The 20729-nt window shown below is 45.2% G+C and overlaps 1 protein-coding gene across 1 annotated transcript in view; it reads right to left on the reverse strand.

Annotated features, from left to right (window-relative positions):
• The window catches only part of LOC139273124 (neurexin-1-like), a 2375046-nt gene that overhangs the window by 1571426 nt on the left and 782891 nt on the right, over window positions 1-20729 (reverse strand). Inside the window, exon 5 of the mRNA XM_070889537.1 lies at window positions 9581-9882. Coding sequence (XP_070745638.1) covers window positions 9581-9882 — 302 coding nt within the window. The remainder of the gene's footprint in view (window positions 1-9580; window positions 9883-20729) is intronic.

Below are 20729 nucleotides of genomic sequence, written 5' to 3' on the forward strand. Positions count from 1 at the left end.
AGGTATGCTATAATGAACATTTTAGCTGTAGAATAAAAAGCAACGACCATTGTAAGGGGAGTTAGGGAAAACCCAAAGGATGGTCACCCTGCAATCGAGCTCAGCAACTTTAACGTGAAATCTCTTGCAGTTTTTGCATCATCCTGTGTGTTGGGTGTGAGTCTCAGTCCCTATAATAAATTCTATAAATTGACGCCAGAAGTTTAATCTGGAGGCGGGTTATGAGCAAGGGGCGGGGCTAGAAGGCAGTCAGAAACCTGGGAGAATGCGTTTCCCGCAGGTCCTGCCAAAATTTAATGCCGGGGCCTGATTAGCATTTCAAAGCTCTGAGTCCCACCTGCAGTCTGTCAGATGGAATGGCTGTTGGCTGCAGATGTGTAGACCTGCGGCACTAGGTCACAGAGAGTGGGGGGGGGAGGGGATAGTGGGGGCTGGCCGGGGGCCAGGGGGAGAATCGGGGCCAGCCAGAGGTGCATCTGAGGGGGTGGGGAGGTGGGGTGGGAAGAGAGATGTGGGTACTTAACTCCTGGATCCAGCAGTCACCGCCTTACCTTAGTTGCCGGGACCCCCAAGGCCTGAGAAACTCAACCAGTTGGAGTTAAATTTGAAATGGTGGCTCCATCCGAGGCACGGAACCTCATTATAATATTTAAATGGGCGACCCGCCTCCTGGGAGTGGGTTGGTTTACCTGCCTCCTGAGAGCGGGTTGGTTGACCGCTCCCGTCCCTCCATTGTTAAAACCGGAAGTAGGCAGGTTGGGGTCGGGATTCAGTTTTTTAACACTTTAACCTTCCACCTGATCCCAACCCACACATTTTTGGGGGGTTAGGATTTCCCCAAGACTCGGCATCTATGTAGAAAAATTAGCTCCAAACTTGTCTCTCTTGCAGCATCAATCAGCATCAACTTCCCCATTGGGATTTGTATGTGCAAGGCGGGAATGAGGCATCCAGGTGTGATTTTGGAAAAAATGGAGTGAAGGGAAATTAAGGTTGGGACAACGTGGTAGTGGTAGGCCTCAATGGGCAAGTTTACTCATTAGCCACTGATTTTGGGCAGGATCATGGGAGCCAATCCAGCCCCCCAAATTTTTTGTGATGACTTATTCACATGCTTTATTGGCAGAATTACAATTCTGTCAGGAGGTAAAGAGCATGTTTTAATCATTTAAAACTTCACATCTGTTGAGTAACATCAGGCTGGAAAAAACATTTTATTTTACATCTTTTCATTATACTAGCTTTAGGATAGTTTGCATTATTTTCCAATACCTTTTTAAAAATGTTGTTCTTAGCTGTTGGTATTCATATTCTTTTATAGTACATGATAAACAAAAGGACTATCAGGGCGTAGAAAAAATGAATCTGCACCTCGGGCAGGATAACATTTGCATGCAACAACTCCTTTATTTGAATAGTTAGCTTATATTTTAAAAGTATTTAACCTACTGTGATTGTGCAGAATTTGTTGTTCATCCTTCAATATTGAAAAAGACAACCAGATTTTCACCTCATTTTGTACAGTGAGTTATTTGATGATTAATGCGATCTAGTTTTGCTCGGAATGTGCTTGCAGATTGAACAATGGATCCCGATATACCAGGTAGGAAATCTTGATTTTTCAAGTGAGACTTCCTCACCTGGCATTCACATTCAGCATCTGCAATTTGATGGGTCTCATAGTGGGAGGTGCCTCCATGAATGGTTTTGCACCTTGCTCTCTGATCTTGAGCAAGTTGTTCCCACTCATGGTGTAAATTCCTGTCCCCTCAGAACAGATTCACACGAGGCATATAGTGAAGTCAAGGTCACTCTGGACCTGCACCTTTATTTCACAGCTCTGGAATGCTGCACTTGCCGGAGACCTGTCCTTATATACCTGTCTCTTGCAAGTGCACCCCTGGTGGTAAGGTATGCTGGTGGTTACAGGTCATATCTTATTACAGTCATATATAACATGTTAGGATACAGTTATATATAATAATGTAAGGTACATGACATCACCCTCCCCCAAGGTCTTATTGCCTTTATAGGTTCAGTCTCTCAGGTGGTCTACACTCTCGCGTGGAGCGTCTGAGTTGTGGTTCAGTTGTTTGCCTTGGTGTCTGTTTTTCTTTGGGTGTGGTTGCTGGTATCTCGCCTGGGCTGTCTGTTTCGATCGGTGTGATTGTTGTTGACTCGCCTGGGCTGTCTGTTGGGATTGCCCTTTCCTCAGGTTGTTCCCTCTGTCTGTCCACCAGGTGTGTTGCGAGTTCCACATTGTAGTCTGCCTCTGGTTCCGCAGTGTTGTTGGTAAATCTGCTTTTGACTTGGTCTACATGCCTCAGGCAGGTTTTACCATTGTCCATTTGTACTACCAGGAGCCTGTTTCCTTCATTGCCCGTTACTGTCCCTGCAAGCCAGTTTAGTACAAACACTTTGTCCCCTATCTCATTCCATCTCCCCCTCAAATTTCTGTCATGGTACTCAGTCAGCTTATGGTGCTTTGCCTCAACGATCTCGTGCATGTCTGGGAGGAATAATGAGAGCCTTGTTTTTAAAGTCCTTTTCATCAACAGTTGCGCGGGGGGGGGATCCCAGTCAGTGAGTGCGGACGAGATCTGTATGCCAGCAGCAGTCGCGACAGGCGACCCTGCAGCGTGGGACCTTGGATTTTAAGCATGCCTTGTTTAATGATTTGCACTGCTCTCTCCGCCTGGCCGTTGGAGGCCGGCTTGAACGGTGCTGTCTTGACGTGATTTATGCCGTGGTCAATTATAAAGTCTTGGAATTCTGCGCTGGTGAAGCACGGACCATTGTCACTGACCAATATGTCAGGGATTCCGTGCGTTACAAACATGGTTGCGAGGCTCTCCACAGTGGTGGAGGTTGTGCTCGAGTTTAAAATGGTGCATTCGATCCACTTTGAAAATGCATCTACAACTACAAGGAACATTTTGCCCATGAATGGGCCCACATAGTCGACGTACACCCGCGACCACAGTTTGGTAGGCCAGTGGAGCCTCCCTGGGGGCATTGCTGAGTTGGGCACAAATGGTGCACCTTCGGATGCAGAGCTCCAAGTCCTCGTCAATACCAGGCCACCAGACGTGGGATCTGGCTATGGCCTTCATGAGAACGATCCCCGGGTGCTCGCGGTGGAGCTCCCGGACAAATGCCTCTCAGAGGCATGACTACTCGGCTGCCCCACATCAGGCAGTCTGCTTGTAGTGATAGCTCATGTATGCGCCTGTGAAAGGGATTTAATTCCTCGGGGCAGGCATCGCGAGCCTCTGCCCAGTCACCGGTTAGGACACATCTTTTTACTAAGGATAACGTGGGGTCGCTGGCCGTCCAGGCTCTGATTTGGCGAGCCGTCATGGGCGAACCTGTGGACTCAAAGGCATTGATTGCCATGACTATCTCACAGTCCTGTTCATCAGACCCTTCCGTGGTCGCCAGTGGTAGCCTGCTGAGTGCGTCGGCACAGTTGTCTGTACCTGGTCTGTGCCTTATGGTATAGTCGTAGGACGCCAGCATGAGTGCCCACCGTTGAATTCGCGCCGAGGCGTTGCCGTTTATTGCCTTGCTCTCGGATAGGAGGGACGTGAGGGGCATGTGGTCGGTTTCTAATGCGAACTTGGCCCCGAAAAGTTATTGGTGCATCTTTTTGACACCGTACACGCACGCGAGCGCCTCCTTCTCCACCATTCCGTACCCGCGCTCCGCCCACGAAAGTGACCTGGAGGCATAAGCTATGGGTTGTAATTTGCCCGCACTATTGACATGTTGCAAAACGCACCCGACCCCATACGCTGACGCATCGCATGTGAGAACTAGCTTTTTACCTGGATCAAAGAAAGTCAACACACTGTTGGAACACAGAAGGTTGCGTGCCTTATTGAAGGCGCGTTCCTGGGCATCCCCCCAAAACCAATCGCACCCTTCCTGAGTAGCACGTAGAGAGGCTCCAGCAGTGTGCTTAAGTTCTGCATAAATTTCCCAAAGTAATTGATTAGCCCGAGAAAGGTGCGCAGTTCTGAGACATTCCGGGGCCTGGGTGCCAGGCGAATTGCTTCTGTTTTGGACTCTGTTGGGCGGATTCCATCAGCGGCAATCCTAATGCCCAAAAATTCAACCTTGGGTGCGAGAAACAGGCACTTGGATTTCTTGACTCGTAGGCCGACCCGATCCAACCGCTTTCGTACTTCCTCCAAATTATGGAGATGGGAGTCGGTGTCCCTGCCCATGATAAGTATGTCGTCTTGAAATACAACCGTCCCCGGGATGGACTTGAGCAGACTCTCCATGTTGCGCTGGAATATGGCAGCTGCCGACCTGATGCCGAATGGGCATCGATTGTACATGAAAAGGCCTCGATGTGTGTTGATGGTGGTGAGTAGCTTGGATTCCTCGGTCAATTCTTGCGTCATATACGCAGATGTGATGTCTAATTTTGAGAAAAGTTTACCTCCAGCCAATGTGGCAAATAAGTCCTCCGCTCTGGACAGTGGGTACTGGTCCTGTAGGGAGACTCTGTTTATGGTAGATTTGTAGTCCCCACAGATTCGTACAGATCCATCAGGCTTCATGACTGGGATGATGGGACTTGCCCAGTCGTTAAATTCCACAGGTGATATAATGCCTTCCCGCAGAAGCCTGTCTAGTTCGTGTTGAATCTTTTCCCTCATCACATAGGGTTCATCTCTGGCCTTGTGATGGACCGGTCTAGCATCCTGTGTGATGTAGATTTTGACTTTGGCCCCTTTGAAAGTGCCCACACCTGGCTAAAAGAGATGTTCAAATCACTTTATAACTGTTGAGCAGGAGGTCCGTTCCTCTAATGACATGGCATTTACATCATCCCATTTCAGTTTAGTTTTGCCAGCCAGCTTCTCCCCAGCAGTGCTGGTGCGTCTCCGGGGACAATCCACAGGGGAAGTCGGTTCACTGTCCCTTTGTGTGTGACAGAAAGCATGGCACTGCTGAGGACTGGTATGATTTCTTTGGTATAGGTCCTTAGTGTGGTGTCGACCCTTGTGAGTTTTGGTCTGTCTCTTTTATGCAGCCACAGTTGTTCAAATTGTTGAGCGCCCATGAGAGATTGACTCGCTCCCGTATCCAGCTCCATGTTGACAGATATCCCGTTGAGTAGGACCCTCATTATTATCGGAGGCGTCCTGTTGTTGGAGCAGCGGCCATTGATCGTGTTGACCCGCTGTACATCGGTGTCCCGGGTACTGTCCCCACCATCTTCTGGTCTGCTTTCCGACCCATCCGATTCGTATACCAGCCGAGCTGCCGTTTTTTTGCACATGTGGGCCAAATGCCCTGTATATTCAAAATTTCTGCAAACAGCCTGCTGAAATCGACATCCCCTTGACGAGTGCCCACCCCCACACCTCCAGCACAGACCTGTTCCATTGTTCAAAGTGTTCCCAAAGAATGAGCGGCGTCTGGCTGATCTCTCTTGAGCTTCTCTCAGTTTGTAGTTGATTGCTCGCATTGTGGGTTGATGAGGTGTGAACGGCCGTTCCTGTGGCCCTTGATGACTTCTGCCTGCTGTCGAGAGCCTGTTCTCCAGGTTTTGTCTGTGTCTGAGGGTAGCAGCTTGTTTAATGCTGTGAACTTCTTGTTCCGATATTTCATTAGTTGTCGTACCTGCATTGTAAATCAACCTCATTTCTTCTTCCCCTACCAAGAATGTCTGTGCAACCAGTGCTGCTGCCTCTAAGGTCAGGTTCTTGGTCTCTATGAGCTTTCGGAATATGCCTGCATGGCCTATTCCTTCAATGAAAAAGTCTCTCAGCATTTCTCTCCTCAGTTCATCGGATAACTCACATAAACTAGGCAACCTCCGAAGTTCCGCCACGAAGTCAGTTAAGCTCTGGCCCACACAGCGTCTGTAGTTGTAGAACCTGTGTCTGGCCATGTGTCGGCTGCTCGCTGGCTTCAGGCGGTTTCTTACCAGTGTGCTCAATTCTTCAAACTACTTGCTTGCTGGTTTCTCGGGTGCCAACAGATCCTTCATTGAAGCGTATGTTTTTGAACCACAGCTGGTCAAGAGATGGACTCTTCTCTTGTCTGCTTTATCGTCGCCTAACCAGTCTTTGGTTACAAAGCTTTGCTGGAGCCTTTCTATAAAGTCCTCCCAATTGTCTCCTGCATTGTACTTTTCATCTGATCCGTTGTTCACCATTCTGTGGATTCTGTAATCCCGTAACTCGTCGCCACTGTAAAGTCCTGTCCCCTCAGTATAGATTCACACGAGGGATATCGTGAAGTCAAGGTCACTCTGGACCTGCACCTTTATTTCACAGCTCTGGAATGCTGCACTTGCCTGAGACCTGTTCTTCTTTACCTGTCTCTTGCAAGTGCACCCCTGGTGGTAAGGTATGCTGGTGGTTACAGGTCATATCTTATTACAGTCATGTATAGCATGTTAGGATACAGTTATATATAATAATGTAAAATACATGACACATGGATGTCTATTTTGCACTGTTTCAGAGTTGCTTTTCAGCAGTCTTTATGGCCCCAAGTTTCGTGCTGCGGCGAAAACGGCGCACCTCCGAGCTGGGCGCCTGTTTTTCGCGCCGAAAACTGCGCCTAAAAAAAAGTCCGATATTCTCGAGCTCCTTGGAGCTCGATATCTGCTTGGCGCGGCGCGTTCTTCGCAGCAGGGGGCAGAGCCTAACACTCGCGCCGATTTTCTAAGTAGCAGGGGGCGGGTACAATTTAAATTAGCCTTCGTGGTGCCGGCAACCCTGCGCATGCGTGTTGGAGCGTGCGCGCACGCGCAGTCTCACACAAACATTGGCACTTGGCCATTTTTTAAAATACTGCAGAAAAAGTGAAGATTTCTTTCTTAGACCCCTGCAAAGGCTTGTAATTTAATTTTTTTGATATTTCTGTGTGTGAGGGAGTGCTTTTAGCAGCACTGCTGAATAAATCACCTGCTGAAATCAGTGAGTTCAGCTTTTCACTGCTAAACTTGCAGAACCGGTGCTGCATTGTTGTATGCAAATTAAGGACTGTGTGTTTGGAGAAATAAAAGTGCCAATTCAACTTTGCAATAATACGTGGTGTTGACAATGCAGCACCCATTCTGCAAATTTAAATATAAAACTGTCGATGTTGCTGCCTCTCCCTGTCCAAATGGCCTCAGTCCCCCTCACAGCTCGAAGGCTGCTGCTGTATGGCCTCGGGTCCGCCTGGTGTTGCTTCTTCGCGGCCAGCCACGAAGAGAATGAAGGCCTGCCTCAAGCACTGCAGCTCAGCTCGAAGCTTGCTGCCGCTGTCGTCGAGACACTGACGCCATACCGCTGCCTGTCTCCAACATGAAAGGCCTGCCTGAAGCACTTTCACACAGGTAAGAACATGGTTTATTTAATCTTTTCTTTGCTTATAAATTTTTATTCAGGTTGGATTTATTTGTATAATATTTGTATAAGTATAAATAAGGATTTATTATAGAATTTAATGACTTCCCTTCCCCCCCCCCTCCCCCCCACCTCGTTCCCTATGCCTAATTTGTAACCTACGCCTGATTTTCTAAAGTGCAGACAAGGTTTTTTCGAGCGTACAAAAATCTCCACTTACTCCATTCTAATTTAGTTTGGAGTAAGTTTTCACTCACGAAACTTTGAAATCAGGCCTAAGTGGCCGGACACGCCCCCTTTTGAAAAAAAAATTCTGTTCCAAAGTGAAACTGTTCTAACTGACTAGAACTAGAGCAAACTAAATGTGGAGAATTCCGATTTCTAAGATACTCCGTTCTACACCAGTTGCTCCTAAAAATCAGGAGCAAACTTGTGGAAATTTGGGGCCTATATCTCTTTTGTTGACCATCACAAATTTTGTTCCCAGTTGTCAATGCGCTATAAATTTCCTACAATTCACTTCAAAAGTGCTTCATTGGCTGCAAAGCGCTTTCTGAGGTCATGAAAGGCATGATATAAATATAAGTTCTTTCTTCCTTCTTTAAAAGATCTTCTTCAGGATTCATTTATCAGACATTCTCATCATGACCTGACCATCTTGAGGTGCCTTTGTGATCAGACCATCTTTGCTTGGCATGTCATCTTTAAGTGTCAGTGATCTTGTCTTGTCATTTAATCTTCTTTAGTTGTCTCAGGTACCGTAGGTGAAAGTGATTCCGTTTTTTAATATGCAGAAGTACAGGTGCTCTTGTGGCCGTAATTGAGTTAACGAAAATGGCAACCGATTTTTCTCAAAAGACTTGCCTTTCCTGCCTTAGGCACATTAAGGAATGGAGTCTATTCGTATTTCTTTTCTTCCCCAGTGTAGCTGCAGCTGCTGAATGTGGGAAAGCAAGCTCTTCCTGGGCCAACATCAATACTGCTCTCAACCAACTCTTAAATAGATAATTAACCAACATCAGGCGTTTAACAAACTGAGAGATTGAACTTGCATCCATTGTGTAGAATCACTGCTCAACAATTTGTTGTATAATTTGTTAGGGCCCGCGTTATATACAAAACTAACGAGCAGGAAAAGACCAGCTGGTCCATCAAACCAGCCTCACACCACAATGGCCGAACCATCATGGTGCTGGTTTAAAACATACCAGCACACAACAATTTCTTTGCTCAAGATTCAGAAGGGAAAAGCTTAACTGACATTATGATCAGTGTGGTCAAAAATACTATGAATATAGACACTTGTGCAGGGCAAGGGAAACCTAAACTTTCTTTATAGGGCCTGGCAAAGCATATATGCTACTCCTAGCAAGGACAGAACAAAACTTACCTGTTTATGCCTCTTCTGCCTTTGGCTTCTCTTCCCATGGTCTTCACTTGGCGCAGTGTTTTCCAGCTCAGGCCATCCAGTTAAAATTGTCGTTGGGTCCTGATGACATCCTTGGGACCCAGCCTGCATAATGTAAAGAAGAACTCCGCCAGCTTTGAGCGAGTGTCCTTGTCATCTGCTCAGTCGAGCAGGTTAACATTTGGAATGATCGGCTCTCGGTAGCTCCAGAGTGGGTAAGTAAACTGTGTGATCTTAACTGGTCGGGTATGGTTATAATCGCTCCTCTTTGTTGACTTCTATGACTTCGGGACCATGGCTAGTAATTTGCCTAAATTTCACAACATGTGCACCAACAGGAAAATGTTATTCATGATCATAAAACAGATCACAAAGCCTATGTCTACCAGGTGAACATCATGGATCAAAAGCATGAATCTGGGTCTATGGTAATTTTAAGGGATTTTACACAGATCGACACAACAACTTTCATCACTAAATATATGTAAATGTATAGATTTCATTACTGATCAACTAGATGTGGTGCAAATTCTTTTGACATATCCCACTGATATTCTAACCCTTTAATATAATTCTGGATCTGCATTTGCTCAGGTATAATAAAATAAGGTAATTAACCTGGGATTTGTTTGAGTAAAATTGAACAAATAATTTGTCATATCCAATTTATTTTCAACTCAAAAGGAAATAATTTAATTATATTTAGTTTGGAACAATTAATTTGTAAATGTGCGCATTAAAATGAGTTTTTTTCCCCACACATAAGTAAGAACAGCTCCTACATTTTCCACATCATCCTTTGTACTGTTACCTGACGGAGGTTCCGGGTTACTTTCACATCATGCCAGGCATTGTCATTAAATTTTCCATTCACAGGTTCCACCAAAGCTTCAAAGGCTCCTGACCCCAAATTAATGACCAGTGAGACAGCACCATCTTTCAAAGCCAGATTTACATAATCTGCAGATTTCCCTGTATGAAGCATCAGACCATTCCTTTGAAGGGTTCTGAATGATAATGTTATTTCATCGCTGCTACTCTGGATTGGGTTCTGTGACAAGTCATAGCAGAAGTATTCTGATCCTTTAAATGTTGCAACATATTCTTCTCTCCCTGAAAAACAGAAAACAATTATATATGGTTATAACAATATGGCAAATCATTTCTTTTACAAATATTAAAAATGTAATTACATTTAAAAAGCAACATAATTACTCTTATTATGAAAAAATATGTCTCTGATGAAAAGCAATGCAGATGATTCAGACTGATCAACCCCCATTCACAATCTTATAATAGAACATATTCATCTTTTGGTGCTTAAATTAATTTCAAGTCAAAATCTTTTACATAGACTAATAAAATTCCAATTTGAAATCCAGTCACAGGATTTGGGGCAATTTACATAAAGGTTATTTGCTTGTTCTGTGGGCCACATCAACAATGCACACACCGTCCCACTCCAAAACAATAAAACTGCAAACGCTTTTCCTCTTTCTTCCCTGGCTGTTCACAAACTGGGTGAGAAGGTTCCTGGTTAAGTAATATAGTCCCAAATCATCACCAATGCCATTCTGATTTGCTCCCGAGGAGGTCTCAAGAGTGAGCCTGGATAACGCTCTGATTTTCTCGCCTTCCCTGGATGGAAATCCCTGGTCACAATGGCACATCTCAGATTGGGTAGGAACACAATAGAGTGGCTGATTTAATTCCCGGTTTAACCACTCTGTGCTGGGGTGTTGTACTAAAACATTGCTTGTGGCCATCCATATTCCTTCATCATATGGCCTCCAAATTAGGTGTCTCAAACTCGCAAACATATGCTTTTTATCATTGCATTCCTGATTTTTACACCCTTCTCCTGAAACCTAATTTCATCCTGCTGCATTTCTACTTTCTGCATTGTTCTGAATGTACCTTATTTTTATAGAAACAGCATTGAAAAAAAAACTACACAATCATGGATACTGCAGCTGTGCCGAACCAGGAAACTCACTGAAAGTGTTCAACTCCCACTCCTCATTCCACCAACCATCCTCATTTCTTATTAGAATTCTGCTCAGTGTTCTCCACATCCTAATGTAATCTCTCACCCGTTCCATCAAAACACAACCTTAGCCAGAGTGCTTCCCTCACAAACCACCACTACACAAATTAAGTGTTTAGAGGTATTAGCCTGTATTTTGCATGAAGAATGACAGTGATCACCGTTATTATGGAGTAAATCAGACAGCACACGCGCAGTTAAACGTGAAAATCAAGAAGTTGCCGTCCGATTTGCTCTGCTCCTCCGCAAGCTTGGCTCAACCGGTACCTCACCAATAGACTCTGCATTGAAATACATGTAAGGACGTGAAGTTGCTGTACTTACCCACTAAACGTACCAGAAAAAGTTAGGACTGGTGCATTCAGGTGTTTTAATGATGTGCTAAGTTTTCCTTACTGCCAAACAGCCTCTCTGGTACTGAAAATTTACTTTTATAGTTGTGGAGTTCCATTCCTTCAAAAACCTTAAAATAGTTTTTGTTAACTTTTTCTTTCTGGTCTCTTTTATCTCTCTCTCTCTCTCTCGTAATCCCATCCTTCGTTCCCTCATTTTATTTTGCTTTCTGTACATGATTTTTCAATGAATCAAATATTTGAATTTATAATTATTGGATTAGAATCTGTGTGCCTCAGTGAGGATTCTTCAATCTGATTGGTTGAAGAGAAACACCGTTGTTTGCTCTGCTCATACACACCACAGATCCCCTGCAGTGGATGCTGCGCTGGAGCAGATGCCCAAAGACAGCAAGTCGCTGCCCAAAAGCTCGCGAAAACTCTGTGGCAGCTGTCAGCATAGTGAACGACGTGCGCAGTTCCATCGCTGCTGTGCACAAATTCCAGGCATGGCCCTTCGTGTAAAGTAAAGTGCTGTGGAACAGTACCAAATATTGGGGATCTGACCATAAATGTTCCTTTGAAGCTTCATTTGCCGTGAATTCTTTTTCCAGCTTTGTGTCCTTTGCAGTGTGACAAGAGAAGCTAATGTTCATCTTGTTTCATTTACCTCCAACAGAGCACAATTTGGTCAGATTCTGTGTCACTACAATTCTTTCTTCTGCTGAACTGTCACTTCAGAGGGCTTTTAAAGTGAAAGATTGTCCAAATAAAAATGATGAAATGAAAGAAATCAAGCAAAAAACTTGGGAAATAATAACATTTAATGGTTCAGACAATTAAGGAGCAAATGTTAAACTATGGCTTTCATCTCAGTCCGACTTCAACTTGTTCCTCATGCATAAAAGATTCCTAACTGAAATAATTAAATGCTCTTTAATTTCTGAGAAGCTCTTTAATTTCAAACACTTTGGGACACAATATTTTGTTTTCAGCCTTGGTTTCTCCACCACCTTTATGGAATTTAAAGTAAATTTAATGTGTAATATTCCACAAATCTCATCAATAAAACTCTTAGTTGTATCATTACTCATACTTCCCTTCATTTTCATGCAAAATAGCATTAGCAGCTGCTCAATTATTCAATTCCTCTGTTTTTTTAAATCAGTGACAGGAATGTAGTACTGGGGCCAGTACGCTCAAAACTTCCTTGATAAAGTGCAACATCCCCACCTGCACCTGGGAATCCCTGGCTCAAGACTGCCCTAAGTGGAGGAAGAGCATCTGGGAGGGTGTTGAGCACTTTGAGTCTCGTCGCCGAGAGCATGCAGAAAACAAGCACAGGCAGCGGAAGGAGCGTGCGGCAAACCAGGCTCCCCACCCACCCTTTCCTTCAACCACTGTCTGTCCCACCTGTGACAGAGACTGTTATTCCCGTATTGGACTGTACAGTCACCTGAGAACTCACTTTTAGAGTGGAAGCAAGTCTTCCTCGATTTTGAGGGACTGCCTATGATGATGACTGCGGCCAGGTCTATGGAATGGGGCATAGCAACTACCTTCTAGTGCACTGAACTGAAGTCTCATCTCTGTGTTAGACATCTTTAAAAGAGTTATTAATGCATACACTAAGTTATCAAATAATAAAAGACAAATGCTTCATATTTTTGTACTTGTGGTTATATTATCAATATACAAAGCTAAAAATACATTCCATTATAAACTAGCTTAAATATTTAATACACTTATATACGTGCCAAACTAGAAAATGTGCAAAAGCTGACAAATATCTTCAAACAAAGTTGACACAGCCACAAAATGCTGACATTAAAAAACTAACAGCTCAAAAACAGTCTACGCCTAGATTCAGTGACTGAATAAATTTAATTCTGTTTTAATTACATGGGATTCCAGGATTTTACTAGCATTTTGGAGATCACAGTTTACATTTCAGCCTTTCATCTGTAAAAAATAAGCTTTGCCTATTACATGTGAAAATAAATCGTTAATTGCAAATATAGTGTGACATATAGAATTAAATTTGGCTAGAGCGGGACATCTTGTGGTGTATGCCATGAGTTAGACATTTCCCTGCATTCTTCAGCTCAAAATCTTTTTACAGTGTATCTTGTTGGAAGTGCTAGTTGATAACGGTGTGGCAAGGGCAATGGGGCATCTGGGACCTCAGTGACCAGCGGAACCAACAGCATATCTCAACCAATGAGATTTAAGAATTGAAAAAGAAACACAGAAGGAAGGTGAATTGGAGTCAAATCAGGTACAGAAAAGGAATTAAAGAAAAGATTGGATTAAGAATGAGCGGGAAAAAAGGCAGAAAGGAAAAATAAGAAAAAAGGGTGCCCTAACTTTCTGTGGTGAGTTTAATGTGTAATTAATGTGCAAATCCAACAAGTTCTTTCAAATAATGGGGAGGCTAAGAGTGAGAAGATGTTTGTGCAAAGCAAACGACGAAGCGGCTAGCAAGTTCTGGAGATTTGAAACATGACATGTTTCTTAATCTCTGTCTGATTGGCTGAACTTGCTGTCTGATTTGTACATTAATAATTGTAAGCATTATTAGCATGCTTATTTTTACAGCAAGATTCTGTCCATTGTGTATTGAAAAATGAAAGTGTTTGTTTGTAGTGGCAGATTTAGAAATAATTGAAAGGGCATGTGAGTACTAAAGACAGGAGATTTATTTCTACGAGGTCGGTGGTCGAAGGAGGGGATGTTATGCCACTATGCTCACGATAGGAAATGTTTTATTTTCTTTACCCATTTTTGGTGAATTTCCCCATATTGAAGTACGCTGTAATTTTGCATTTGATGTTAAAAAAATATTCTGAAAACATTAAAGATATTTTAAATGTTAAGCTAAAGTAGTAGTTACAAGTTACAATTGATTTTTGCAGTCTCTGCAGAGAGCAGAAAGAAAGTGCTTTAACGCAAAATAAGCCTTTTTGAAATGTAGTCACTGTTGTTATGCAGGCAGATGCATCTGTTAATTTACTCAGGGTAAAGTTCCACAAACAGCAAATGAATGAATCGCCAGAGAGTCTGTTTTTGGTGCTGTAGTCTGAGGGAGGAATATTGGCCAAGACACTAGCAGAAATTTGGGCCGGACTTTGCCTTACCAAGTTGGGTCGGGTATGTGTGTGGGCCTCCTGGCGGGTCAGTATTGGGTTCTTTTAAAGATCCGCTCCTCAGAGCTACTTTCAGTTAATGGCGTCTATAAAGGCAGACCAGCATGATTCCCGACACTATTAAATAGTGCGGATCTGTTGATGTCATCGATGACTCATTTCCAGTGGGGATATTTAAAGCAGCCTTGGCTACATTGCTATAAGGGTCATCTGGGAGTGTGCAGGGAGGATATTGCAGGATCTTCTTATTGCTCACACTTTAATACATGACTTCACAAAGACAACGGGCAGCATGCAGGTTTTCAGATGACTCCCTACGTATTCTTGTAAAGGGAGTCAGAGCATGCAGGGAGGTCCTCTTCACTGCTGAGGGCGGAAGAGACCTCCACAAGAGACAAAAAGAGCCTGGCTCCAAATAGCTGAGAAGATGAACAGCAAGGATATGGTGAGGCGGACCTGGGTGCAGTGCCTGAAGCGCTTCAATGATATCATGAGATCAGGAAACGTGAGTACAAAGTCACACTCAACTTCATCCTGCTGTGCCTCTCATCACATCCCCATCACTCTGCCTTCACAAGCCTTCTCCTACATATCATTACTAACACCAACATACCTTGCACAACCATCCATCTCTCTCCCTCTGTGTACGTACTCAAATCTCTGATTAACCACCCTTTACACCCACCCTCAGCCTAATACAATCATACCAAGTAACACCACACAAAAGCACAATTCAGTCAGGCAGAGTCAGCATGGATTTATGAAGGGGAAGTCATGTTTGACAAATTTGCTGGAATTCTTTGAGGATGTAATGGACAGGGTGGATAAAGGGGAACCAGTGGATTTGGTGTATTTGGACTTCCAAAAGGCATTTGACAAGGTGCCACATAAAAGGGTACTGCACAAGATAAAAGTTCACGGGGTTGGGGGTAATATATTAGCATGGATAGAGGATTGGCTAACAAACAGAAAACAGAGAGTCGAGATATTCATTCTCGGGTTGGCAATCAGTAACTAGTGGGGTGCCGTAGGGATCAGTGCTGGGACCCCAACTATTTACAATCTATATTAGCGACTTGGATGAAGGGACCGAGTGTAATGTAGCCAAGTTTGCTGACAATACAAAGATGGGAGGAAAAGCAATGTGTGAGGAGGACACAAAAAAACTGCAGAAGGACAAAGACAGGCTAAGTAATTGAGCAAAAATTTGGCAGATGGAATATAATGTTGGAAAGTGTGAGGTTATGCACTTTGACAGAAAAAAATCAAAGAGCAAGTTATTATTTAAATGGAGAAAGATTGCAAAGTGCCGCAGTACAGCGGGAGAAAATTTTCATACTGCTGCAATGCAGTGGGACCTGGGGGTCCTGGTGTATGAAACACAAAAGGTTAGTATGCAGGTGATCAGGTAGGCCAATGGAATCTTGGCCTTTATTGCAAAGGGGATGGAATATAAAAGCAGGGAAGTCTTGCTTCAGTTATACAGGATATTGGTGAGGGCTACACCTGGAATACTGTATGCAATTTTGGTTTCCATATTTAAGAAAAGATTATACTTGCTTTGGAGGCAGTTCAGAGAAGGTTCACGAGGTTGATTCCAGGGATGAGGGGGTTGACTTATGAGGAAAGGTTGAGTAGGTTGGGCCTCTACTCATTGGAATTCAGAAGAATGAGAGGTGATCTTATCGAAATGTACAAGATTATGAGGGGGCTTGACAAGGTGGATGTAGAGAGGTTGATAGGGGAGACTAGAACTAGGGGGCATAATCTTTGAATAAGAGGCCGCCCATTTAAAACTGAGATGAGGAGGAATTTCTTCTCTCAGAGAGTTGTGGAATTCGCTGCCTCAGAGAGCTGTGGAGGCTGGGTTAATTTAAGACAGAGATAGACAGTTTCTTAACCAATAAGGGAATAAAGGGTTATGGGGAGTGGGCAAGGAAGTGGACCTGAGTCCATGATCGGATCAGCCATGATCGTATTAAATGGCAGAGCAGGCTCGAGGGGCCGTATGACCTACTCCTACTCCTATTTCTTATGTTCTTATATAGGAGGCCATTTGGCATTGGCACCACACTCCTTTATAGTCACCCTCTACAGATGTAACCCACACATTCCTTAAACTCATGCCATCACTCTGTCTCAAACTTTTCTTCTTTCCCTCCTTGCAGGAGAAACGAGTGCACAACAAAAGGGAGAGGGAGAGAACCGGAGGTGGCCTTCTATCTGTCACCACTTTAACTCAAGCAGAGGAGTTTGCCCTGGAGAACTCAAGAGTTGCAGAGCTGCGAGCGATGGGAGATGGAGAGAACAGGACAGATCAGCAAACTTGTGACAGAATTACATCTCATATAACCACAAGGCATACAGCATACTAATATCAGCAGCCAGTGAATGTTCATGATGTGCATAATGGTATCATCACCCTTTCTTAATACAACATTTCTACTCATCCTTTACTCTCCGACAGGTCCATCAAGAGCTCCCGCACCCCCCCACCTCCAACTGTCCAGCCGGAGGAGGAAGACGATTCTTCAGAGGAGCCCCCAGCCTCTGAGTGTGTGACGTCAGTACACTGTAAGTACATGCAGCATCAGTACAGGTACATACCTCTGTGGGTCCTATGCGAGATAAAGCTGTGAATCCACATCCGGACTGGGGTCAAACAGGGCTGTGCATCGCCCCAACCCTCTTCTCCATCTTCCTCGCTACCATGCTCCACCTCACAGTCAACAAGTTCCCCGCTGGAGTGGAACTAAACTACAGAACCAGTGGGAACCTATTCAACCTTCATCATCTCCAGGCCAGGTCCAAGACCAGCCCAAAATCTGTCGTTAAGCTACAGTATGTGGACGATGCCTGCGTCTGCGCACATACAGAGGCTGAACTGCAAGTCATAGTCAACATATTTACTTAGGCGTACGAAAGCATGGGCCTTCCGCGAAACATCCGTGAGACAAAGGTCCTCCACCAACCTGTCCCCGCCGCACAGCACTGCCCCCAGTCATCAAGATCCATGGCACGGCCCTGGACAATGTGGACCATTTCCCAAAGCTCAGGTGTCTCTTATCAACAAGAGCAGGCATTGACGACGAGATTCAAAATCGCCTCCAGTGTACCAGTGCAGCCTCCGGTCACCTGAGGAAAAGAGTGTTTGAAGACCAGGCCCTCAAATCTACCACCAAGCTCATGGTCTACAGGGCTGCAGCAATACCCGCCCTCCTGTATGGCTCAGAGACATGGACCATGGACACCTCAAATCATTGAAGAAATACCACCAACGATGTCTCCGCAAGATCCTGCCAATCCCCTGGGAGGACAGGCGCACCGACGTTAGCGTCCTCGACCAGGCCAACATCCCCAGCATTGAAGCATTGACCACATTTGATCAGCTCCGCTGGGCAGGCCACGTTGTTCGCATGCCAGACACGAGACTCCCAAAGCAAGCGCTCTACTCGGAACTCGTTCACAGCAAATGAGCCAAAGGTGGGCAGAGGAAATGTTACCAGGACACCCTCAAAGCTCCCTGATAAAGTGCAACATTCCCACTGACACCTGGAAGTCCCTGGCCAAAGATCGCCCTAAGTGGAGGAAGTGCATTCGGGAGGGCGCTGAGCACCTCGTGTCTCATCGCCGAGAGCATGCATAAATGAAGCAGCAGGCACCGGAAAGAGTGTGTGGCAAACCAGTCCCACCCATCCTTTCCCACAATGACTATATGTCCCACTTGTGACAGGGACTGTGGCTCTCGTGTTGGAACGTTCAGCCACCTAAGGACTCATTTTTAGAATGGAAGCATTCCCTCGATTCCGAGGGACGGCCTATGAATGAATGAATGAGTGTAGTGTTGTCACCTAGTGTCTCACAATTCACACGTGAGCAAGAGCAGATAGTAGAGACAGGGATAGTAATGGAGACTCCTCATTGGAGGGTGCAGGATGCTCCCACCTCTACTCAGCTGCATGGAGACCCTGAGCCTCGGGGGCCATTGAGAAAGAGGGTGATCCTGGAGGTGCAGGAAGAAGTGCATGAGGCTCGGACAGGTTGGAGGAGTCCATCTCCAACATGAGCACCATCATGTTTTGGTGATTGTAGGGATGCTTTATGGTTGTGTGGGGGCGGGGGGGCGACGGACCTAACACAGCATGTGGCAGCCATAGGGGTGTAATAAGAGCATAAGAAATAGGAGCAGGAGTAGGCCATACGGCCCCTCAAACCTGCTCCGCCATTCAATAAGATCATGGTTGACCTGATCATGGACTCAGCTCCACTTCCCCGCCCGTTCCCCATTGCCCCTTATTCCTCTTATTGTTTAAGAAACTGTCTATTTCTGTCTTAAATTTATTTAATGTCCCAGCTTCCACAGCTCTCTGAGGCAGCAAATTTCACAGAATTATAACGCTCTGAGGGAAGAAATTTCTCCTCATCTCTGTTTTAAATGGGCAGCCCCTTATTCTAAGATCATGCCCTCTAGTTCTAGTCTCTCCCATCGGTGGAAACATCCTCTCTGCATCCACCTTATCAAGCCCCCCTCATAATCTTCTATGTTTCGATAAGATCACCTCTCATTCTTCTGAATTCCAATGAGTAGAGGCACAACCTACTCAACCTTTCCTCATATGTCAACCCTCTCATCCCCTGAATCAATCTAGTGAACCTTCTCTGAACTGCCTCCAAAGCAAGTATATCCTTTCGTAAATATGGAAACTAAAACTGCACGCAGTATTCCAGGTGTGGCCTCACCAATACCTTATATAGCTGTAGCAAGACTTCCCTGCTTTTATACTGCATTCCCTTTGCAATAAAGGCCAAGATACCATTGGCCTTCCTGATCACTTGCTGTACCTGCATACTATCCTTTTGCGTTTCATGCACAAGTACCCCCAGGTCCTGCTGTTCTGCGGCACTTTGCAATCTTTCTCCATTTAAATAATAACTTGTTCCTTGATTTTTTTCTGCCAAAGTGCATGACCTCACACTTTCCAACATTATACTCCATCCGCCCATGCAGGAAGTTAAGTAAATCTGTACATGATGAGGTCATCCCTGGACTCCCAGGCAGCAATCTGCTCTGGTGCTGCTGGCATCTGGACCTCGGGTTCCTATTCTTCATCTTCCAGCTGATTCTCCTCCTCCTCCGACAAGGGCTCTGCCCCTTGCTCCTCATGCAGCTGTAATCTTTGTTGCTGCGCTTTGTTGCACAGTCCGCAGCAGACAATGACATTTCTGGAGAATCTGGCTGGTGCGGCTGAAGGCCCCCTCCAGATCGTCAAGGCATCTGAAGTGTAACTTCAGCATGCCTATTATTTGCCTATGACACATCTTGTGGACATGTGGCTTTCATTATAGCGCTGCTGAGCCTCATTGCTTGACCTCCTCAAGGAAGTCATAGAAACATAGAAACATAGAAATTAGGTGCAGGGGCAGGCCATTCGGGCCTTTGAGCCTGCACCGCCATTCAATAAGATCATGGCTAATCATTCAACCTCAGTACCTCCTTCCTGCTTTCTCTCCATACCCCTTGATTCTTTTGGCCATAAGGGCCATATCTAACTCCCTTTTGAATATATCTAATGAACTGGCCTCAACAACTCTCTGCGGTAGAGAATTCCACAGGCTAACCACTCTCTGAGTGAAGAAGTTTCTCCTCATCTCGGTCCTAAATGGCTTATCCCTTATTCTTCGACTGTGACCCGTGGTTCTGGAACTCCCCAGCAACGGGAACATTCTTCCTGCCTCTAACCTGTCCAATCCCATCAGAATTTTATGTTTCTATGAGATCCTCCCTCATGAGCCATGCCGTCAGTAGATAGCCCTTGTCTACAAGCAGCCAGCAGGTAAGTGTGATTGGTGGTGCGAAGAGCTGAGGGAGGGTGGACGAGTGCAGGACAAAAGAGTCATGACACGTGCCAAGGAATTTGGCTCACACATGCATGATGGTCTTTATATGGTTGCAGACCATCTGCACGTTGAGGGAATGGCAGCCCTTGCATTTCACAAACACTCCTGGGTAATGTGTGCAGTCGATGATGCCCTTCACCCATGGGAAGCCAGTCAGAGCAGCAAAGCTGAGCCCCCGCTCAGTAACACTGGTGTCATCAGTGGAAAAGTTCACATAATTGGCTGACTTGTCAAACATAACATCAGTAACCTGTGTGATGCATCTGTGGGCAGCCCAACTGCGAGATGCCACAAGTACCTGCTGCAGATCCCTGGAAGGAGCCTGAGGCAAAGAAATTGAGGGCGATGGTGACTTTGACAGCCACTGAGAAGGAATGCCCACCAGCTCCTCTGGACTGCAGCTCTTGCTCCAGCAAACTGCAAATGTCTGTGACAACCTTGCACGATAGCCTAAGTCTCCTTTAGCACTGGTGCTCAGTCATGGTGAGGAAGCTCATCCGCTGCCAGTATACCTGATGTTGGGCATATCTCCTTCGG

The sequence above is a fragment of the Pristiophorus japonicus genome, chromosome 9 (assembly GCF_044704955.1).
Source record: "Pristiophorus japonicus isolate sPriJap1 chromosome 9, sPriJap1.hap1, whole genome shotgun sequence".
Taxonomy (NCBI): Eukaryota; Metazoa; Chordata; class Chondrichthyes; family Pristiophoridae; genus Pristiophorus; species Pristiophorus japonicus.